Below are 24,788 nucleotides of genomic sequence, written 5' to 3'. Positions count from 1 at the left end.
TTATCTCAGACTGTATTGACTCACCAACTAGCACAGTCAAAAGTCCTATCTCTTTATTTCTATTAAATCAATCAATGTTTATATTTATTGTCTCTCGTCTCAAGCCGATTGGTTAAGAATGGCTCAATGACCAACAAAGAAGAATACAGGCCAAAACACTGAAGCTTGGTTTGGATGGTTTTCTGTCTCATCCTATGCTTTGAAGCTGTGATCAGACAGAATCACACTGGAAGAAACGATCTTGTGTTTGTTGTTGCATGATACTCGTTTACCCAGAAACCCCTAAATTAAACTCCAATTGAAGACAGATGCGTTTTTTGCATACAGTCCAAACTGCAATGCTAGCTATCACACACACGCACACACACACACACACACACACACACACACACACACGGACGCACTCACGCACGCACGCACACAACGTAACATGCAGATAACCCATAAACAACAGACAAATGTAAAGTTCATACATACAATATATTGAACAGAAAGGGAGGGATGAGAAAGAGGTCCAGGGTTTAGTGCAATGGTATTATGAAGCGTACTGACTCACGCTTCATGGGTTTAACCGTTTCACAAAATTCGTAGGAATACACACACAGTCTAGCTAGTTAGTTGTCTCTCTCTGTAGAACACATGGCGAACAAGTAGTACCCAGCTGCAGCCCTGGGGCCCAGCACTCTGGTGTGGCAGGTCAGGTTTTTTCTCTGTGTGTCCATCAATGCACTAATCGCTGAATAGATACTATTGATTAGCTATACATTGAGCTGTGTGATGGAGAAGCTGTTTGATGTAATGGTATACTTTGGAGAAGATCTATCTAGATAGATAGATCTTCATAGATTTATCTATATAGTGTGTATATATATATATTTATATATATATAGATGGCCAAAATGGCCATATTGTAGGGGCTTGATTCCATCTTGGGCCGCCTAAGAACATATGAAAAAACAGTATTGGAAGACAGTTTGGATAAAAGATTAAATTATACTATACTAATACTATAGCTTCAGCTATAGTATTAGTATATAGTATAATCTAATGATGTATTTATTTATTTATACTTATGAATTCATATAGACTATCAATATAAAGAAATACATCTTTCAGGTAAGCCTATAGAGGCTAACTCTGCAGTCACATATGTAGAACTGCCTGTGCTTTTAACCACTGGAAGTCTTTCTGCACTTCATTTGATTGCGTTGTCTCTTTTATTCTAAATCAGTCTGTGTTTCGGTTCGTACCAGAGACCCTGGCGTCTCTCAGGAAACCAGACCTTTAACACCTTTTACATGAAATGATATAAATAACCTGTTCTATTAAGAAGTGTTTTCAGTAGTTGCACTGTCCAAATGTCACGTTCTGTCTGTCTCTCACACGCAGGATGAAAACTACAGCCATGTCTTTTATTCTGTGTTGGAAACTCCACAAAAAAAATAAAAAAAATAATAATAATATTATTGAGTGGAAACTAAGACAATATTTATGCATTATTGGTGGTTTGGAAAGACCTGAATGTTTTTACATTTCCCCCAATTATAGTTGAAAAAAAATAAGCATTTATTAAAGCAGAAGATCTCGTTGATATTCTGACAATCAAACCTTGCCTGATAAGCAGAGTGTAATAACCTCAACAGTTTCCATATAGCCAGCCAATCGCAAGGCTTCTTTTTCTACGTGTGTGTGGGTGTTTGTGTGTGTTAGTCTGTGTCTGTATGTGTATGTGTAGTTTCTAATGTCTTACTCCGCAACGGATCATCACAATGAGCTGGATGTATATCTTTCTACCCATCGCCTTGGGTAAAATATGAACATTTTAATTTCTACTTAGCAGTAGGCCAGTTGCATAATAGGCCTATTGCCTTGTTTAAAAAGAAACGTAAATTGATTCATGTTCATTGATTCAGCTCCATTTTATCCATGCGTCTTTCTTCATTCTGAATCATAATCTATGTTTTTAATTGAAGGTGCTGTTGTGTCCTCTTACACCGTAGTGGAGCTGTACGTGAGACCAGGAGAAACCGTTACTGTACCTTGTGACTGTAAACTCTCATCTGGTGAAACTATTGTTTGGTACAGGAACTGTTCTCATGAAAATCAGCCCCCACTTATTCTGACATGGCAGGAATTAGAGGAGAATAAGGACTCCAAATTATCCAATCTAAATGGGATGTGGAACCATTCTTCAAAAACATACACTTTACTGATTACGAACATATCTGATTCTCACCTTGGTCTCTACTATTGTCGAACTGAAAAAAAGTATGTGACAGAGCAAGACCAGAATCATACAAAGTATGAACACAGATATGGAAATGTAACCACAAGGATTTCATTTGGTAAGTTGACTCTGCATAGATTTTTATTCCAATGTCAACTTGAAGGAAATTCCCTCATGCTTCAACATTTTTTTCTCTTGAAATTAATAAGGAACTACGGCGCCAACGAAGTGACATAAAGACAAAAAAGAAAAAAGATGTACTGGGGACAAACACTGACTATATTTTTGCTAGATCTTGACTTTATTTTGCGAGGCCTTGAGTTTGTTTTGTGAGATCTTGACTTTGGTTTGCGAGATCTTGTGTTTGTTTTACAAGCTCTTTTTTATGTCACTTCGGTGGCACCGTTAGGAACTGTTATCATAAGTAGGGACAATATGCAACTGTTCTGCATGTCAAGCAAAGAACATTTACTTTTAAAATAAAGTTTCCAAAGAATACCATTTATTTTTTTATTTCATTAAATCAATTCAACATGTTTTCAAGACGGGCCGATATGATAATCTGAGATGTAACTAGAGTTACAAATTCTACCCTAATCATTACAATTCCTTCTCACTTTTATCTTCAGATATAAGTGTAGGTCCTACTCTGAGGGACATTGGTAAGAAATGATTTTTTTTTTTGTGACGGATATCAATTGTTAGAACAGGTATATGGCAAGAGAGCCTATATATTCATTAAATATGCATACTAATACTATAGCTTCAGCTATAGTATTAGTATATAGTATAATCTAATGATGTATTTATTTATTTATACTTTTAAATTCATATAGACTATCAATATTAAGAAATACATCTTTCAGGTAAGCCTATAGAGGCTAACTCTGCAGTCACATATGTAGAACTGCCTGTGCTTTTAACCGCTGGAAGTCTTTCTGCACTTCATTTGATTGCGTTGTCTCTTTTATTCTAAATCAGTCTGTGTTTTGGTTCGTACCGGAGACCCTGGCGTCTCTCAGGAAACCAGACCTTTAACAACTTTTAAATGAAATGATATAAATAACCTGTTCTATTAAGTGTTTTCAGTAGTTGCACTGTCCAAATGTCACGTTCTGTCTGTCTCTCACACGCAGGATGAAAACTACAGCCATGTGTTTTATTCTGTGTTGGAAACTCCACAAAAAAATAAATAATAATAATTTAATATTATTGAGTGGAAACTAAGACAATATGTATGCATTATTGGTGGTTTGGAAAGACCTGAATGTAGAACAACTGGTTAAATTAAAAAAATAAATAAATACCATTTATTTTTTTATTTCATTAAATCAATTCAACATGTTTTCAAGACGGGCCGATATGCTAATCTGAGATGTAACTAGAGTTACAAATTCTACCCTAATCATTACAATTACTTCTCACTTTTATCTTCAGATACAAGTGTAGGTCCTACTCTGAAGGACATTGGTAAGACATGATTTTTTTTTTGTTGTGACGGATATCAATTGTTAGAACAGGTATATAGTGGCAAGAGAGCCTATATATTCATTAAATATGCATGCTTTTCTTTTTATTTATTATTCTTTTAATTTATTTATATATATATATATATATATATATATATATATATATGATGCCTTTGCTGCAGGTTTTGGGAACTCTGCTGCTCCAGACTGTAGAAAGTGTTGGATGCTGCTGGTCATCTTGTGTCCCTCCTCTGCTCTTCTCCTCTCCCTCCTCTCATCCTTGGTCGTCTACCTCTGTTGCAGAAGGAAAGGTATTGTATATATCTCTGTTAACTTTCATCTTCTGCATCTTGAGAACACCTCAAGATGCAGCTGTTCAATTGACAGCAACTGCTCGTCTTCTGTTTGAGCAGTAACTGTCTCCCTGTGCTGGTTTTGTGGAGATATAATGACTCATGTCTGTGTTTCTTTAAGATGAAGCCCTCCATGTTGCTCAGACATCACCCAGCAGTAGAGATATAACATCAATCAGGAACCAGGTAACGTGTAGTTCATATACTTTCGTACATTTGTGATGTAATGATAGGGGACAGTTTGGAGTACACTTACATGTTATGGTAGATTGCTGCAAAGATGTTTAATGTAACACCAGCGATAGTCAGGTTTTATAAGGCGCAGGAAGAGAAGTACATTAAGCAGAGCTACATGTGGTTCTTTAAGAGTAAAGAGTAGCTGCTTCCTGTAGAGTCGCCTCATAAGCTTATGAGGCGACTCTACAGGAAGCAGCAAAATTATTGTTCATCAAATGATTGAACACTGCTTAAGTGTGTCCTAGGACACACTTAAGCAGTGTTCAATAATTTGATTTGAGACGGGAAACCAATGATTATGCTGATGATGTTATGGTATAGCAAATTGTACATTATGTTGATGATGCAATGGTTTAGCAGAGATAATGATGTAATAGTAATATTAATAGTCATATGTCTCTCTCAGGATCAGGATGGCTTGTGTTACGCTACACTGGATATCCCTCTACGTTCTCAGAGACCTAAAAAGAAGAGAGTCCAACCCTCAGAGTTCAGCACCTACTCAGCCATCAATAGTAGGAGGATGTGATGACCAAGCCTTCGGATCATGACCAAGCCTTTTAATACAAATTCAAAGTACTCTAATTTTCTCAATATGACCTCATCTTTGTGCTGTCAAGAGGAGGATAATTTTCCACTTCAGTCTCAAGAAAATGTCATAAAGTAAAGCTTGTTCGGAAGAATGTTTAAATACTGTATACTGTTTGCTTATTGTTAGTCAATGGTGCAAATCTAATAATGCTTTTTTGGCTATGTTCATTCACTAGATTATTAGATATTGTTTGTTATCTGTTGGTTACTATGCAGTAAGATTGATTGATGGGAAATGTAGAAAGGCCTCTGTTTGTATAAGGTTATGATCTTGAACTATTTAAAGCTATTCTGCATAGGTTGTAATGTTTGCTTGGCAGTCTCTAATCCATGTCTTACAAGTAGGACGCTGGCAGCACCTTTAATGTCCCATGAACACGTTGTTACAACAAAACTACGTTAACATTTTTCAATAAGGCTACATTTATTAACCATTATTTAACATTAGTTATTGCAGTAATACAGTGAATTAGGTCTTAATTTATGCATTATTAAATCTATAAATAAAGTGATACGGGAAAATAATGGGATTTCTTCAACCTGTACCCAACATTACAATCATTTTGGTTCTAAGGGACTAATGCAAGCAACGGTTTTTGACAGTATTGAGCGAGACGGCAAACCGTAAAAAGGTTTACGTCTTGATCCATCTGTTATTGTGTTAAATCAAGTCTTATTTAAGGATAAGTCTCACAAGAGTTTAGTTATTGCAAAAAGAGAACGGCGGATTCGTGAGGGAGAATTGGAGAGAAGATGTAGATTAGTGTTATCTAAAAGATTTGGTTGGAGGAGAGTTTAGATGTAATGAAGATAGGGAAATTCCCTGCAACAACAAGATTTCAGAGTTCTCCTAGAGCGAGACAATATAACAAACAGACCGGATGAAGTTAATGGTGGAGAAAAATGTTTTATCTCTCTGCAGGGTTCCTCTCCATAATGTTGTAAGCCATGTGTAGCAGTCAGAGTCAGTGGCAAAAACAGCCCTTTTTGAGAACATACGTTGAGGGGCGCTGTTGCCCAAAATGATAGACTTGGGGCCTGTCTCGCAGTTTACAGCAGGAGCTTCTTGCTCGATACTGGACATATTTTCAATTATTTTCTCCTCGACCTAAAATTATCAGAAAAAAGGGTCCAAATGGAGAAATGTTTTTTTTTTAGGTTGGTGAATTAGGCCTAACTCCTATGCGGCTGGAACAATCTTTCATTCAAGTTGACACATCTTAAGTTTTCAACGATGAACAAGGGTGGGGCAATATAATCCTGTCTTATTGCACATTAAAGGCCTAAGAAAACTGCCAAATGATAGTTAGCAATATGACGTTTATTCATCAGGGCTGTTGTAAAATGCAAGAGGTCTGCTAATTCAGTGACTGCATAGACTGCAGCAAGTGGCGTGTTTTTCAGCTACAGGATGCTGTTGTGGTTTTCCTGTCTTCTTCTCGTCAGTTTATTGTTAGCATGTAACGTGTAGTTTCATTTGGTCACATTCGTTCTAAACTAATAGTAGCATTTGCCATGGAGACTAAAATAACACTGAGTAAACAAATCAAAGACATGCGGCCATCTGCCAAGCAACACATCGACATCTGCAAGGTCCCCACTAAGGTTAATCAGTGGAGGTTTAATTGACCTTTATGCAAACAATATATAATCCAGGTCATATAAAATAATATACATGCTCATTCATTTGTTTGTGTCATCAGCTACTCCAGCAGATAAGGTGAACAGCTGAAGGGACTCCCCCTATTTAGATGGACCTGAATCAGGTCAACTGTCACCATGAGGGAGACATTGTGGGCCGTTCTCCCAAATATCCCACCGTTTCACAGCTTCTGTCAATGAAAATAATGAACATATTGTCAGAAATTAACAACACTGAAGCCTTTCGAATACGGAGGTTTAACATGTTAAATGAAATGACTTGACCTGGATCGAATCAGGCTCTTACTGATTTGTCCGTGTCCATCCGTTTTTGCTGGGATTCCACTTCAGATGTTACAGACAAAGACCAGCTGAAATTCATTATGCAATATTTAACTCATCATGTGTTTTTTCAAGTTTTGGTCAATTCAGAGTCATTGAGGGGAGTCATTTTGCTTTTTGTTCTTGGAGTTTTACAAGACATTGATAATGATATCAATAACGGCAGAGGCCAGTGTTATGCTACGCCACAAACATGTCCAGTGTTTACAAATAATTAACCCTTTGGTTGAGTGAGTGCCTGCGCTGTACACACACTCAATTTTAATGGGGATTAAAAGTGTTAACTGATGTCTCAAGGCAGCAGTTAACAATGTCAATGTGCCTGAGCCAAGCCAGACACTGTTCAATTTAGAAAAATGTAACACTTCAGTAACAAACAACCGATTTGAGAGACAGCCGTCTGGTACTTGAACACTAACAGTTGCCTGTCTGACCCCTTTCTCAATGCCCCAAGTGACAGCCCCCACCATGCAGGAAGGGGGAAGGATATTGGTGGGTAACCTTGGAGCAGAACCATGGTCAAAATGCCGAGACAGAGCATCGGGCTTGATGTTCTTCGAGAGAGTTTCTTGGAAAATTATGGACAGGGGTAAACCTTGTTATCCGTCATGGACTGCTGAGAGAGGACAGCCCTTAGGCCCACGTCTGAGGCGTCGACCTCCACAATGAACCCCTGATGGGGATTTTCAATCCATAATTGAAAATGTTTGGATGACATCTTGTTCAGAAATTTATCCTGAACAACTTTTGAAATATATTGGTCCGTAGATGGTACCTGTTAAAAGATTTTTGGTCAAGGTAAAAAAAAAAATAGGATCCTAATGGTATTCAGTTGCCATGAAGAGACACATACATGGGCAGAATTTCTTGAACGCAGATGAAAGGGGTCAGAAAATATCACTGTCCAATATTTGCCGTTTTTAGTTTATTGCTATAGCCCCACCAATTGCACAATCTTGATTAACTTTGGAGCAATTCATCTTAACACATGTGCCTTTAAGAAAACCAAGTTGTATAATGATTGGGTGAGGTAAACCCTGCTTTTTAGCTCCTTAAATTCTATTGGACCAGTTTGGGCTCTGGCGGCCATGTTGTTTGGTCAATTGACTCCATCTTATCCTGAGCAGTTAGAACTTTTGACCGCAAAAGTCCCAAAGTTGCTCTCACTCAAATAAAACAATCCGTCTTCGAACTATTGTAATTGTAGTCAGGGATCACACCCATTTTCCCCTAGGTCCTAATTGAAAATGTGTGGATGTCCAGAATCTAGCTTGATGTCGAAATAACCATTTTAGTCCATTAATGTTCTAGACCACACCATAAGCGCACTGGTACGGAGAGGAATCCACCCCCCCCCAAAAAAAATATCTAAACATAATAATATTAAAATACTATATATAAGTGCTCAAATAATGAATGGTTAAAAAACACGACGATCGTGGCTCCATGTTGTTACCTTTTAGTCATATTGGCTTTGTTTTCTGTTCCGTGTATTGTCTTGCCAGCCTGCTTTTCCTCAGTGTCGTCTATGCATGGACCTTTGTGCTTGGCTCAGCCACCTTACAATATCCGAGTGATGTCGTCAAAATGTTTACCCTTAACCTTTGTGCTCTGGCCAGCTGTCCCACCTTCCTCAGTGGCATCTAAATGTAAACCCTTTTCTATGGGTAACCGGCCTACCCTCCTCAGAATCAATCAAAATGTTAACCTTCGTACTGGGGTAAACCGGTCACAAGGGAGAGGACATCCCTTTGTGCACTCTTCTGCTTGATGAGAACACAGGCAACTCTGTGTCTTGGGTAAACATTACCTGATTTGATTATTGGCATCTGCAATGGGGGAACTGTTTAAATAGCTCTGTCCATCTGTATTCTGGACTCACTCTGCTAGAGGAGGAGTCTAACGTATGAATTCATTAAACCTGCGTTAAGTAGTGTTGTGTGCTTTCTGCAATTATAAATCTGTCCTAGACGCAACATTTGTTAAAGGACATTTCCACGTCAGGGGGAGAATGTTTTGAGCAGAACTGTAAAAAACTGACAGTGAACCGAGCACAGCTGGTATGTGGTGGTCTTAGAAGTGATTCCATGAAATCTTTGCATCTTAAGCGTCATCTTGTAACCAAACACGCAGTCTTCTCATTAGTCTTATAACATCTCATCTCTCATCTCATCTTCATCCGCTTATCCGGGGTCGGGTCGCGGGGGGAGCAGCTCAAGCAGGGGGCCCCAGACTTCCCTTTCCAAGGCCACACTGACCAGCTCTGACGGGGGGATCCCGAGGCGTTCCCAGGCCAGTGTTGACATATAATCTCTCCACCTAGTCCTGGGTCTTCCCCGAGGGCTCCTCCCAACTGGACGTGCTTGAAACACCTCCCAAGGGAGGCGCCCATTGGGCATCCTTACCAGATGCCCGAACCACCTCAGCTGACTCCTTTCTAAGTAAAGGAGCAGCGGCTCTAATCCGAGTTCCTCACGGATGGCTGAGCTTCTCACCCTATCCCTAAGGGAGACGCCAGCCACCCCATCTCGTCCTTTCGGTCATCACCCAACCCTCATGACCATAGGTAAGGATAGGAACGAAGATCGACCGGTAGATCGAGAGCTTTGCCTTGCGGCTCAGCTCTCTTTTCGTAACAACGGTGCGGTACAGCGAACGCAATACCGCCCCCGCTGCTCCGATTCTCCGGCCAATTTCACGCTCCATCGTACCCTCACTCGCGAACAAGACCCCAAGGTACTTGAACTCCTTCACTTGGGCTAAGGACTAATTTCCTACCCGGAGTAAGCAATCCACCGGTTTCCTGCTAAGAGTCATGGCCTCAGATGTAGCGGTGCTGATCCTCATCCCAGCCGCTTCACACTCGGCCGCCAGCCGATCCAGTGGGTGCTGAAGGTCACAGGCCGATGATCCAGAGACCCCCTTACCCCATAATCCTGCAGCACCTCCCACAGTTTCTCCCGGGGGACCCGGTCATACGCCTTCTCTAGATCCACAAAACACATGTAGAGCGGATGGGCATACTCCCAGGTCCCCTCCAGGATCTTTGCGAGAGTGAAGAGCTGGTCCGTAGTTCCACGTCCGGGGCGAAAACCGCATTGTTTCCCTTCAATCTGAGGTTTGACGATCGGCCGAACCCTCCTTTCCAGCACCTTGGAGTAGACTTTACCAGGGAGGCTGAGAAGTGTGATACCCCGGTAATTGGCACACACTCTCTGGTCCCCCTGTTTCAACAGGGGAACAACCACCCCGGTTTGCCACTCCTTTGGCACTGTACCCGACTCCCGCGCAATGTTGAATTGGCGTGTCAACCATTACAGCCCCTCAACACCCAGAGCCTTTAACATTTCTGGCTGGATCTCATGAATCCCTGGGGCTTTGCCACTGCGAAGATGTTTGACTACCTCAGTGACCTCCACCAGGGAAATTGACGATGAAACACCATCAACCTCGAGCTCTGCCTCCAACATAGAGGGCGTGTTATTCGGCTTCAGGAGTTCCTCAAAGTATTCCTTCCAACGTCCGACGACCTCCTCAGTTGAGGTCAACAGAGTCCCATCCTTACTGTACACAGCTTGGATTGTTCCCTGTTTCCCCCTCCTGAGGTGCCGGATAGCCTTCCAGAAACACTTTGGTGCCGATTGAAAGTCCTTCTCCATGGCCTCTCCGAACTTCTCCCACACCCGCTGCTTAGCCTCCGACACGGCAGCAGCTGCAGCCCTTCGAGCCTGTCGGTACCCTGCAACCGAGTCAGGAGTCCTCCAGGATATCATATCCCGGAAGGACGGCTTCCCTGACCACCGGTGTACACCACGGTGTCCGAGGGTTAAGACCCTCGGACACCCTAAGACCCTGAGGCCACAGCTAGCCGCCGCAGCTTCAGCAATGGAGGCTTTTTTTGCTGAAGGGCTCAATGCCCCCAACCTCCACAGGAATGCCAGAAAAACTCAGCCGGAGGTGTGCGTTGAAGATACCTAGGACGGGGGCCTCCTCCAGACGTTCCCATTCACCCGCACTACTCGTTTGGGCTTACCAGGTCTATCCGGAAATTTCCCACATTCCCTGATCCAACTCACCACCAGATAGATGGTGGTCAGTTGACAGTTCCACCCCTCTCTTAACCCGAGTGTCCAAAACATGCAGTCTTATAACAATCATAGGCTTTCTCAAAAGGGTGTTGGTATGCAATTGTTAAATGTGCCCCCTGCATGAGCTGAGCATAGCTGAATAGAGCTGCAGGCCTATGCTACTGTATTTTGTTATATTTTATCTTTATATTTTACATCGGTCATAATGGTGGTACTTGGGGATTTTCTGAGGTGGTACGTGGTATAGAAAGTTGGAGCACCATAGTTTTAGAGGATTTTGAACTCAATCAAAAAACCTAGGATCCTAACGGGATTTTGTATTTTTTTTGGGAAATCTTTCCAGATGGAATCAGAGGTTATTGAGGCAGATTCGTTCAGTATGAGGAGATACATATTTGGGCATGACTGTAACACTGCCTACTCACTGCACCGTCCGTCAACGGATGACGGAAGGTGTGGCTGACAGATGGGTGAGTAGTCTTTGCAGAGGCATACGTCAGCCAAGCCCGAGCATACGCGATCTGATTGGATGACGGATCCGTCGCTGCCTGAAAAGTTGAACGATTTTCAACTTTCTTGACGGAGCCGACGGATCCAACGGAACGGATGGATCAACAATGCATTGCGGCTCCGCTTCATTCAAAGTCAATGGGATCCTTCAACGGAGGGATGCAGTGGACAAGAGGCGTAGGTCAGAGCGGCCAGGAGATATGCTTGTTCAAAGATGGCATTTTCAAATGTTTGCTATAGCACCCTAGACTGGGTACCCCCAGCCCATTCTGCCGGCGATTTGAATTCGCCCTGGAGAAGGGTCTGGAGAGGAGCAATACATCTCTTTCTGCTTCCGATGTGCTTTTGCGGGAGCCAATCACCAAGCTGGCTTTTCCCCCTGGCGCGCTATTGGCTGGTTTAACCCAATGACAACAGGGAAGCGGCGGCAAGCAGCTAATTGTGTACAGAGTCATTTGAACTAGGCCAGTTGATCACGCCTCTTGTGCTGAAGAAAAGGCGTGTTTCAGATTGAGCATGCGTTGCCTTGCCTCATGCGACATGGCAAACGGCTGCAAAAACTCGCGGGAGCAGCAGGGTAACTCCCTCCATCTGCTTTCCTGTGCATACGGTCTAAAATAAATGTGGACATAAGACACTCCCCTCAACATATCAAAACGTTGCCCTAGTTGGTTGGAATTACCACGTGGAATTTCCCATGTGAGAAATGACAGAACTCCTTTCAAAGGGGCGTGCCCTCTCCCAAACTATGCTTATTAATAATAGACGACTTTGTGAACTTTCACTTCGTCACTCATCATGTTAATTTTTTATGGGGGAAAGGGGCTTCAGACAGTTTTCAATGAAACTACAGTTGGCAAACAAAATCCCTTGGCTGCACTGGGCGGGCCATCTTCTTTGTTCAAACCACGAGAAGTGCACCTGTGTCCAACTTGACATGGTGGGAACTTGATGTGTTTCAAACTAGTTCCGGCAGATCTTCTCTAGTCTCGTGCATGCATGCGCTCAAATGCAGGCGATCTGAAATGCAGCCAATGACAGCAGCCTCCCCAGACCAACATGCAATCTATGATTGAGCTTGGTCTGGCAATAGCCAGGATAATGACCCTTTGGCTCAATCAGTGTAATATTTGTATTACACTGTTCATCTTTAGTCACCACTTTTTGCAGTGTAGGTGTTTCTGGCAGAATAATGATAATAAAAACACTAACAAATGCAAAAGGTTGCCTTGCACTTTGTGCTTGGTCCCTTAACAAAGGCTAAGGTCGCGTTTCCAATGTCAAAAGTGAGAGTGATCCGGACTGAGCAGTACTTATCTCACAGTACTCCTCCGTTGGGGTACTGAGGCGACTGAAAGGGTGCCGGCAAGTTCGAGCTACACACGCTGTCTGTTCATTGGTCAACAGAATCGTCACTGCCGTGCAACAGGGGGATAATAACAAACAAACACAGTACCCGCAACGGCCATAGCTTCGTTTATTGAAGAAATTGTCTCTTGGATGTCCTACATTGTTGCTCTTTGTTCATTGGGCGTGTTCTTCTTTTACCTTGGATTTATTAGCAGGCTACACTGTTGGTGTGATCCAGATGCCTCGGACACCAGCCTTCCGAGTTGCACTTGTGTTGTCATTTCCGATCTTGGAGCACTTATAATGTTCCCGTTCATTGTTTTTTTTGTGATTGTACATGAAATTGGCTAGTCGTTGTTTATTGTTAGCTGCATTAGGCTCTTTAGCAAACCAGCTCAAAAACAAACAACACAAATTGACATTGTATTGCACACACAGCAAGACCGTGCAATGCATACATTTGTGACCGGAATGAAGTAGCAATGCAATCAAGTGTGTACGATTATTTTAAATCCACATTTAAATGACCAACGTGGTACAAATACAAAGAAAATAAATCTCTTCAGGGGCGCAATATATTTGTTGAGAGCGTCATCACCCAAATCGGAAGGCTGGTGTCCGAGGCATGTGGATCACACCATGTGTCGGGATGCTATGAGGTCACAACGCCGCGGCTAGCGCCATCTGGCTTAAACCCGCCCTACCATAAGGATACTGTCGGCAGTGGAAACGCGTGCCGTAATTTAGCTGGACTATACCGCACCCTCACTACTGGGCGTGCTGGGTCTGAAGCGTGACCGCCAGTGGAAAAGCGCCATAAGAAGAACAATAGTGGAGTGCTGCAAACAGCACTCACCTAATGAACTATCTGATTTGAAACTCAGAGCATATAAAAGTGTATCCTACTACGTGATTGCATGACCAGTTTCTATGGACATCACTTGTTAAGACCACCAGTGGTTTGTGTTTTTCAGCTACAGGATGTTGCCTTGGTTTCCTGTGCGCTTCTCTTCAGTTTATTAGAGTATGTGTCATGGTCTGTCTGTTTCCTTGTCTTGTTTTGGTGTGTTACCTGTTTTACTTTGCTATCGGTCTTGTTTCTCCCCATGTCAGGTTTCCCTCCTGTGTGATTACTGCTCCCTCCCTAATGTGTCTCAGCTGTTACTCATTGCGTGCCCTTTGTGGGTTTAGTATTTAAGCCCTTGTCTTTCCTTTGTTCCTTGTCGGATCATTTTAGTTTGTGGTGAGTTCTGTCCTGTGTGTTACCTGTGTTCCCGGTGTTCCCTGTGTTACCCGCGTCAGCCGTGTTCCTTGCCTTTTTGAGTTAATAAATTATCCTTTTACTCAAACTGTCTGCGTTTGGGTCCTACCTGCCTGCCTGCCATCCGCTAACCGTGACAGAATGATCCGACCATCATTGGACCCAGCGGCCTATTGAACCGTCGGCCTAATGCGCCTCTTGTTTGACTTATCGGACAAAGGGCCCTTCGGAACAATGGGTTCCGTTTACGTAACATTGAACCGTCAGCATAGTGGCATGTCGATCTAATGGTCGATCTAATGGTGACATTGATACCCGCCTCCGCCCCATCATCATTCATTAGGGTGACCAGACGTCCCGGTTTTGCGGGGACAGTCCCGATTTTGAGTTGCATGTGTGTCCCGGCAAAAGCCTGTCGCGCATGCTAAAATGTCACACCACTATGAAATGTCCCTGTTGTCAGCGATTATATAGCCAACCAGGTCTTCTTATAACCCGATTATTAACTAAAAGCCACATAGAAAGAATAAAGCATCCAGCATATGATTTCAACAATGTGTGAGGGCATATGCAGCAGGGATGATCGCACAGTGGAATGCTGATGGAAAACCAGCGGACGAGCGCTGGGCGAAGATGTTCTACTTTCAGAAGTAGGGAGATTATAGAAAAATATGTCAAATTTGTCAGGTTGCCCTGTGTCTATTCAATATGTTAACCGAGACACACTTTAACAGTGTTCAACCTACTTATTTATTTATTTCAACTGCGACCCGCCCGTAATACATCCAAGGATTACTTTCTTTCACTCAATCCACCCAACCCATGGATTATCCATGGTTTACAGTGTATGACCACCAACCGCGCATCTCTAATAGTTTTTACTTTACTAGTTAGTTCTTTACTAGTTAGTAAACACTGCCCGTGAACTCCAGCTGTTGGCGGGATTCCCTCGCACAACTGGTTGCAGGGTTCTCTCCATGTCAATAATGGATACGTCATTGCAATTCCCCTTAAATTCTGGCATGCCAAAATTTCGTTGTGGGGTTTTCGAACATTGCAGATGAAAAAATCGCAGATTGCAAGCATATCACATTACAAGACCTCATCTCGTCGCCGACTTTTCAAAATCGTGTACGATTCGCATATTTGTCTGCGACGAACGAATCAGGGCATAATCGGCTGAAGTCGTGTAGTCTGAACCAGCCATAGGTCACAGGGCAGGTCCGATTTTGAAACGGCTTGTAATGGCTACATACACTCACACCTGGTGGTTAAATAGGGTTCCTTAAAAGGATAGGAAAATGCTTATTTTTTCCAGCAAACTACAACTTAGATGATTTTATATTTTAAATAATATGAGTAACGATACTGGTATCCCTAAGACTACTTCTGCTACTACTTATTTTACCAGTAATGAAAACAAATAAATCATGATATTGTAGCGTCACAGGGTTTGGGAGGAAGGAGCGGGCCGTCTGAGAGGGGGTCCCTGGGGGTTTCCTTCCGGGCGGGAGTTTCGGGTGTGTGCTTTCCGGTTGAGCTGCGCCTGTCTGTCCGCTTGTGGATTCTAATAAACCTGATATCAACGTACTGCGCTCACTACCTCGCCTGTGCTCATTACATTGGTGTCAGAAGTGAACAAACGACGGGAGTGGGTGGAGAGTTGTGCGTCCAAGCGGAGGGCTACTTTGGATTTACGTCGCGGTCGGGCTACAGCGTTAGTTTCAGTGTGTCGGTTAGTTCGCGTCGGTCATGTCTTTTCCGAAAGTGAAAGAGGAGGAGGTGGAGCGGGAGACTGGTGCGTTCGGATGGACAGAGGACGCGTATGAGGAGTTTCGCAGAGCTTCCCAAGAGGCCAGAGAGGGGTTGAGAGAAGCCGCTAGGAAGCTGGCGGCCGACGCAGGGCTGTCTTCTCTTCCCGCGCGCCCGGAGCGGGAGCCCGCGGCTCGGGATGTAAACAGACATGGCGGTGCCCATGTTCCGGTTGCCGCCCCCCATGTCCCAGTTGCCGCCGTTTCGGTTAAGACGCCTAAGTACTCCGGTAGGGCTGACTGGGAGGCGTTTCATGCTCAATTTGAACTGCTGGCTGACGCTGGGGGATGGACAGTAGAGGCTAAAGCATTGCAGCTGGCTTTGTGCCTCACAGACGACGCATTGTCGTGCCTGCTGCTGCTTTCACCGGGGGAGAGACGGGAGTACGGAGCTTTAGTGGGGGCCTTGCAGAGGCGGTTTGGACAATGTGTGAAGCCGGAGCTCCTTCGTAATGAGCTTGGTAACCACTGCAGGAAGCCGGGGGAGTCGCTGAGGGTGTTGGCTAATGACATTGAGAGCCTGACACGTAGGGCATATGCACACATGCCCCCCAGCGTGCAGAGCGAGTTGGGTTTTGTCAGGCATCCCCCGAAAACAGTGCCTGGTATACCTGGACGATATCTTGGCGCATGGCAGCTCCTTTGACTCCGCCCTCGAGTCCCTGCGCCGGGTGCTGGAACGGATCCGTGCAGCGGGCCTGAAGCTGCATCCAGATAAGTGTCACTTCATGCGCAGAGAGGTACAGTTCTTGGGGCACACAGTGGGGGGGGGGAGGGCATCAGCACAATGGAAGCGAAAGTGCAGGCGGTTGCCGACTGGCCCCCCCCCGGCTAATCAGAGGCAGCTCAAGAGCTTCCTGGGCCTGGCTTCCTATTACCGGAAGTTTGTGCAGGGTTTTTCATGCGTTGCTGCTCCTCTTTACAGGCTGCTACAAAAGGACAGTGTCTTCCTGTGGACTGAGCAGTGCCAGGGGGCGTTCACCAGCCTTCAGCGTGCCCTGAGCGAGTCCCCCGTGCTGGCCCCAGCTGACCCCTCGCTGCCGTTCATGCTGGACACCGATGCTAGTGGCGTCGGGGTGGGAGGGGTGCTCTCCCAAGTGGGGCCTGATGGAGAGAGAGTGGTGGCGTACTTTAGCCGGGCCTTTAACAAGGCGGAGCGGCGTTACTGCGTTACCCGCAGAGAGCTCTTGGCTGTAGTGCTCTCCATCCGTCACTTCAGGTACTACCTCTGTGGCCTGCCTTTTACAGTGAGGACCGACCACTCTGCTCTCCAGTGGCACATCACCGAAAGGGCAGGTGGCCAGGTGGTTGGAGGAACTCCAGGCCTACGTCTTCCGAGTGGAACACCGGGCTGGAGCCCGACACACAAACGCCGACGCACTCTCTCGGCGGCCCTGTGCTGCCGAGGGGTGTCGCTGCTGCGAGAGGAAGGAGGCCCGCGAGAGAGAGCTGCGGGCAGAGGAGGAGGGATGCGCCGCGGTGCAGCAGTTGGAGGTCGTCTGCCGAGGGTTGGAGGCCATAGATGGAGGCGATTGGAGAAAGCAGCAGGACCATGATACCGACCTTCAGCCGGTGTTGCAGTGGGTGGAGGCGCAGCGAAAACCACCGTGGGAGGAGGTGGCCGCCCTCTCCAGAGATGTCAAGGGACTGTGGACCAAGTTCGAGGCCCTGCGCCTCTGCCGGGGCGTGCTGCAGCAGGCCTGGAAGGAGCCGGCCACGGGCGAAGAGAGGTGGCAGGTTGTGGTTCTGAGTATGCCAGGAGACTCCAAGACCGCCTGGAGTCGGCCCACCTATTTGCCCAGGAGCAACAGCAGAGGGCAGGGGTGAGGCAGAAAAGAAATTACGACATAAAAAGCAAAGGCCGGCATTTCCAGGCGGGAGAGCTAGTTTGGGTGTTCAATCCCCAAAGGAAGAAGGGGAGATGTCCTAAACTGGACAGTCTTTGGGTGGGCCCCTGTCGAGTTCTGGAGAGGCTGGGTGAGGTGGTGTACCGGTTGCACCTACCACCTAAAGGAAGGAGGGTGGCACTGCACAGAGACAGACTGGCTCCGTACCAAGGGGGTGCCTCCCCACTGGCCCAGGGGGGTCCAGTTACCCCTCGCTGCCGCCCTGCCTGCTCAAAGCCCACCCCCCCGGCGACCCCGGCGGGGCCTCGGTCTGACGCCTTTCCCCCAACTGCCGGGGATAACCGGCCCTCCCCTGTATCCGTTACCCTTTGCCCCCCGTCCCCCCTTCCCCTCCCAGGTGCTGAAGACCCCGTACCCTTTACACCGGAGTCCCGGGGAGGGGGCTCTCGACGTCCCAGGGGGCCACCAGGGCACTTAAAAGACTTTGTTTGCTATCTGTAGGATGAGTTTAGTAATGTTTTTCAGCGTTGTTCCTGTTGTTATGTGGGGGGGGGGGGGGGGGGGTGAAGCACGTTATGTTAAAGAGAAGTTACGTTATTCTGAGGGCTGTGTTTTAGCTTTTTCTGTGATTCCTCGGGGCGAGGAACTTTGTGAAGGGGGGGTAATGTAGCGTCACAGGGTTTGGGAGATAGGGGCGGGCCGTCTGAGAGGGGGTCCCTGGGGGTTTCCTTACGGGCGGGAGTTTCGGGTGTGTGCTTTCCGGTTGAGCTGCGCCTGTCTGTCCGCTTGTGGATTCTAATAAACCTGATATCAACGTACTTCGCTCACTACCTCGCCTGTGGTCATTACAATATAGTGAATAAATCAAATCAAAAAGACTGTCTTGCTCTGTTTCATCAAAGGTATTAAAACCCCAATGACTCTCAGACGGCCATGCCTCTCACAAACTAGCACAGTCAAAAGTCATATCTCTTTGAATATTTAAATCTAGTCCTGCTCAAGATAAGAATCAGAAAACCAGAAGCTTAGTCTGGGATTGGTGTCTGTCTAGTCCAGCGTTACTCATTGCGCGGCTCGCCAAGCCTCTATTTGCGGCTCGCATGGCGGTAAAAATATACAGTGATATGATCATGCAGTGAATACAGATATTTAAAAAAAAAATTCTAAACAAGCAGATATATAACATAAAACCTGTTAAAAAAAACTAATGTGGCTGCTCTCTTACAAACAATTAATTAAAAAATAAATCAACAGCGGCATTACAAGGTGGAAATATAGCCTGGACTAGAAAATATATTTAAACTTGCACTAGATTGATGCATTCTAGGTTAAAAGGTACCAAATTTCTTCCGGGGGAGCATGCCCCTGGACTCCCCTAAGGACTGGGTTCCCTCCACAGTTTCACAAAATTCTGTTGGAAACACTGCTTCAGGGAGGACTTATTAATAAGCAGGCATACTTATGTGTGATTGGATTTATAGGTTTTGATGATACTTTGTGGTAAAAATGGCTCTCCTGTTGACTTTGTCCTGTCAGTGCGGCTCTCAAAATTCACAAAAGAATTGTGAATACCACTTGTCTAGTCCAATGCTTTGAAGATGTGATAAGAAAGAATATTAGGCAGGAAAAGTGTTTTGTTTGTTGTTGCCTGCTTCTAAATCCCAAAGAAAACTAAACCCCCACTGCATCAAGCCTATACAGCGACTCCGAAAACAGTTGTGGTTTCTGCACAAAGTCCAACCTGCAATGCTACTTATAGACAATAAGAAAATAACACCATGAAAACAATCACACACACACACACACACACACACACACACAAACACACACACACACACACACACACACACACACACACACACACACACACACACACACACACACACACACACACACACACACACGCACACACACACATTAATACACACAATGGCATGTAGATGCACATAACCTCATGAACAACAACAGACAAAATGTAAAGTCCATGCACACACTATATTGAACAGGATGGGGGAGAGGAGAAAGAGATCAAACTAACCCTGCACAAGGGCTTTTTGTGAAAGTACAAAAGGCTTTGCTTATTCAAGAGCTTTATGACATTAACGATCCAGGGTCCTGCAATGGGTCAGCCAGTGATTGGTGAGCCAGGACAATATTTGGTCTAGTTTCACAGCTTGCCAAATTGCCATAGGGTAGGGGTTTGATTCTCTTTGGGGCCAGCCCTTCTAAGAACATATGAAAACACAGAGTTGTAAAACTGTTTGGATTAAAGATTACAGAATAACAGAATATTTCTGTATTATTGGTGGTTATATTAAGTTATTAAGAAAAGTTGTACTCTGTTTCATTGCTATAACTACGATTTTGGAGTATGGAAACTATGAAATCATTGAACATTTATGTAACCTTATCTTGAATCAGATTGAGAGATTCAGGTCACCTCAGCCCATGACAATGTTTTTGATGTTCTGACAGTCAAACCTTTTCCACAAGGCCAGCGAATCACAAGTTGTTTTTCATCTTTCCGCCTGTCGGTCAAATGCACATTAGAAGTGTGTTAAATGTTTTCTACTCCTCAACGGATCATCATCATGAGCTGGATGTCTGTCTTTCTACCCATTGCCTGGGGTAAAATATTAATCTTATTATTTCTACTTCAATAATACACTTTTTATATTTTTTAGAAGTTGTATATGTTGTACAATAGGCCTATTATCTGGTTCGACAAAAACTTTAAATGAAGGATAAATTAATGGTATTTTAACATCACATTGATTCAGTGTCCACATATAGTTCATTTTGGCTGCGTTCATTCTGACAAATTGCATATTTTTAATTCAAGGTGCTGTTGTGTCCTCTTACACAGTAGTGGAGCTGACCGTGAGACCAGGAGGAAACGTTACCCTTCACTGTGACTGTAAACGCTCATCTGTTGAAACTATTATTTGGTTCATGAACAGTTCTCATGAAAATCAGCCCAAACGTATTCTGAATTGGGATGACAGAAAAAGTGGCTATTCCTCCTATTTAAATATGACGACAAACTCATACAATTTACTGATTAAAAACATCACTGATTCTCACCTTGGTCACTACTACTGTGGAACTGAAAAAATGATTGTGGAGGATGGAGACAAGATTGTTCGAAAAGTGATCCACAGATATGGAAATGTGACCACAATGATTTCATTTGGTAAGTTGACTTTGTGTTAATGTGTTTAGCAATGTGGAATTGTAGGTAAAGAAAATGCTCCATGAATGATTTTTACTATGGAAATTAATTAAAAATAATCATATGTATGGACAATATGCATTTGTACTATAACTTGAATACATATTCTTAAAAATATTGGGGGATAAGAATAGCATTTTATATGATCAAGAAAATCGAGTCAAAATGTTCTCAAGATGGGTCTTTAATCTCATCGTAGATATTTGTGCCACTAACGAGACAAAAAATTTGAATCCTATACGTATCCTGCGCTTTCATCTCCAGTTGTGCAGGATATTGATACGTATCGTTTCATGTATCGCTAATTATCAGTTGCTGTTCATTGTAAAGGGCTAGATAGCCTATTGATTAATTAAATATGTATCGTATACGTATATGTATGATTACAAATCTATGGGCTTACCTGAAAGATATATAAATATAAATACATAGACAGTATCTAAAAATATATTTAGATATTTATGAAGACATGCAGCAATTGTATACATTTCATTGTGAAAGGGTGAAAACTGGCGCCCATCTTTTTATATATATATATATATATATATATATATATATATATATATATATATATATATATATATATATATATATATATATATATATAAATATATATATATATAAATAAAGGTGGGCGCTACATACAGATATAATATAATATGGGCGCTAGTTTTTACCCTTTCACAATATCATATTTAATATTGCTGCATGTCTATATATGCATGTCTATATATTTATATGTATATATGCATTGTTCAGCTAAGCCTATAGATCTAGGTGCTGGAGACTCTGCTGCTCCAGACTGTAGAAAGTGCTGGATGCTGCTGGTCATCTTGTGTCCCTCCTCTGCTCTTCTCCTCTCCCTCCTCTCATCCTTGGTCGTCTACCTACGCTGCAGAAGGAACGGTAGTGAATATATCTCTGTTAACTCTTGACTGTATCTTGAGAACACCTACGCAACTTGTTGTCTTCTGTGTAAGCAGTAACAGTCTTCCTGCACTGGTTTTGTGGCGTAATATTGACTGTCTGTGTTTCTTAAAGATAACGAACTCCATGTTGCTCAGGGACCACCCAGCAGTAGAGCTATAACGTCAATCAGGAACCAGGTAACGTATAATACATAAACCTTTCTGATGTAATGGTAGATCCAACGTATGGATAACATTTACATGCTTTAGTGGAGCGCTGGACAAAGATGTTGACTGAATGGTGAATGAACAACAATGGACACAATGTTCAGTGATAGTCAGGTGTTGCAAGACGCAGTGAGAGAAGTACATTCAGAAGAGCTTCATGTGGTTCTTTAAGAGTCAAGAGTAGCTGCTTCCTGTAGAGTCGCCTCCCCAGGGTGTAACAAGGGAGACACACTTAAGCAGTGTTCAATTGTTTGACGGGAAATCAACTATTATTTTGATGATGTGATGGTATCGCAAAGTGTACATTATTTTGATGATGCAATGGTTCAGCAGAGATAATGATGTAATAGTAATATTAATAGATGTATCTGTCTCTCTCAGGATGAGGATGGCCTGTGTTACGCTACACTGGATATCCCTCTACGTTCTCAGAAACCTAAAAAGAAGAGAGTCCAACCCTCAGAGTTCAGCACCTACTCAGCCATCAATACTAAGAGGATGTGACCATGACCAAGTCTTTTAATACAAATACAAGGGCTCTACTTCCTAAAGATGATTTCATCTTTGTGCTGTCAAGAGGAGGAAAACTATATTGTTTTCCGCTTCAGTCTCATAAAATGCATGTGATATAGTAAAGCTTGTTCAGAAGTATGTTATAATTACCATAGCCGGTTTGCATATTGTTTGTCAATAGTATAAATCCAATAATAAGTTTTTGGCTATGTTTATTCACTACATTATTCAATATTGTTTGTTGTTCATTGTTTACTATGTAGTAAGATGGAGTGAAGGGAAAGGTGTAAAGGCCTCTGTTTTTACCAGGTTATGATCTGGAGCTAGCTAGCTATTCTGTGTAGGTTGTCATTTTTGCTTGGCAGTCTCTACTCTTACAAGTAGGATTCTGGCAGCCCCTTAAATATCCCAAGAACATGTCACTATAACAAAAATACCTGTAACATTTTACAATAAGGCTCCATTGATTAACCATTAATTAAAATTAGTTATTGCAGTAATTATTGTAGATTAGTGTTATCTAAAAGGTTTGGTTGGAGGAGAGTTGAGATGTAATGACAATAGGGAAATTCCTTGCAACAACAAGATTTCAGAGTTCTTCATGAGCGAGAGAAAAATCTCGCTCATGTTGCTCATCTTTATTACAGGTTTGTATCGTCAACCTACGGACTTCAGTGAGGGTTTCATTCCATCTATACACGGGTGTACGCCTACAGCGCGGAGCACCAAAGTACCTATTCCCCACGCAATGTTATGTCGTACTTCATTGATTACCGCTACGCAGCGCATTTTTTTTTTATACTGCTCGTGGCGGAGCTGGCGGAGCGCGCGTCAGAGCTTCCGGAGCGCGCGTCAGAGCTTCCGGAGCGCGCTCCCCCTTGCTCCCCCTCAAATTAAGCACTGACTGTAAGAGTCAGTGGCAAAAAGCAGCCCTTTTAGAGAACATTCATTGAGGGGCGCTGTTGCCCTAAAGGTTAGCTTTGGGGCCTGTCACATTACAGCTGAAGCATGTTGCTAAATACTGGACATATTTTCAATTATTTTCTCTTTGACCTAAAATCATCAGAAAATAGGGTCCAAGTGGAGAAATGTAATTTTTTTGGTTGGTGAATTAAGCCTAACTCCTATGCTGCTGGAACAATCTTTTCATTCATGTTGTCATATCTTTAGTTTTCAATGATGAAAAAGTGTCTGGCAATATGATCACATTAAAAGAAATTAAAAGGCTAAGAAAACTGCCAAAATATATTTAGCAATATGACGTTTATTCGTGGGGGCTGTTGTATAATACAAGAGGTCTGCTAATTCAGTGACTGCATAGACTGCAGCAAGTGTTGTGTTTTTCAGCTACAGGATGCTGTTGTGGTTTTCCTGTCTACTTCTCATCAGTTTATTGTTAGCATGTTCACTCCATTTACATTTTTTTGGGTTAGGTGCACATATATGTGGGTGTATATATAGAGTGTGGTGTCATGAAAAGTGTGGTGCCATGGAGACTAAAATAACACAATAACAACTCAAAGACTTGCGGTTATCTGCCAAGCACACAACGACATCTGCAAGTGTCCCACTCGGGTTAATCAGTGGAGGTTTAATTGAACTTATGCAAACAATATATAATGCAAGTCATGTAAAATACAATACATGCTCACTATTCGTGTCATCAGCTACTCCAGCAGATAAGGTGAACAGCTGAGGGGACTCCCCCCACTTAGTTGGATCTGAATCAGATCAACTGTCACCATGAGGGTGACATTGTGGTCGGTTTTCCCAAATGTCGTTGAGTCATCCTCAGGGAGATTGAAGTTGTCTTTTTCTCAAGGGTTTAAGTTGAAATAGGCTGATATTCTGGGCCAGATGTGGCTAGTCATAGGGCCCTATTTTAACAGCCTGAAACGCAAGTGAGAAGTGCCTAGCGCATGTAGCTTTGTGGGCGGTTCTACAGCGATTTTGCTAGTTTACCGGCACGAAAAACGACCCTTGCACCCGGCGCATATCTAAAAAGGGTTGGTCTGAAGTAGCCTAATTACCCGTAGGTGTGGTTTGGGCGTAAAGTGTAATAAACCAATGAGAGTGCCAGCTTCGTTCCCCTTTAAGAGCCATGAGCGCATTTGAATCTGACGAGTTGATATTTTGACAGCGCGTCTGCAGTAGCGGTGGATTTAATGATTTGTTTCCGT

At 43.5% G+C, this 24,788-nt stretch overlaps 1 protein-coding gene across 3 annotated transcripts; it reads left to right on the top strand.

Moving 5' to 3' along the window:
* Window positions 1-1,636: 1,636 nt before the first annotated feature.
* On the top strand, window positions 1,637-22,777 carry LOC115540898 (uncharacterized). Of its 3 annotated transcripts, none has more exons than XM_030352519.1 (7): window positions 1,637-1,806; window positions 1,974-2,345; window positions 2,857-2,889; window positions 3,665-3,697; window positions 3,879-4,007; window positions 4,171-4,235; window positions 22,477-22,777. In XM_030352519.1, exons 1-7 carry the CDS (start codon window positions 1,770-1,772, stop codon window positions 22,597-22,599), a joined length of 792 nt encoding a protein of 263 aa, XP_030208379.1. In that variant the 5' UTR covers window positions 1,637-1,769; the 3' UTR covers window positions 22,600-22,777. The 3 variants fall into 3 exon arrangements, with proteins under 3 accessions (XP_030208379.1, XP_030208377.1, XP_030208380.1); XM_030352517.1 differs by lacking the exon at window positions 22,477-22,777 and adding an exon at window positions 4,693-5,402 and having other exon boundaries at window positions 1,649-1,806; XM_030352520.1 differs by lacking the exons at window positions 2,857-2,889; window positions 22,477-22,777 and adding an exon at window positions 4,693-5,402 and having other exon boundaries at window positions 1,660-1,806.
* The last annotated feature ends 2,011 nt before the right edge of the window (window positions 22,778-24,788 follow it).

This window comes from Gadus morhua, chromosome 3 (assembly GCF_902167405.1).
Source record: "Gadus morhua chromosome 3, gadMor3.0, whole genome shotgun sequence".
NCBI lineage: Eukaryota > Metazoa > Chordata > Actinopteri > Gadiformes > Gadidae > Gadus > Gadus morhua.
Note: the sequence above shows the minus strand (reverse complement) of the source record. Positions and strands in the feature narration are given on the sequence as shown.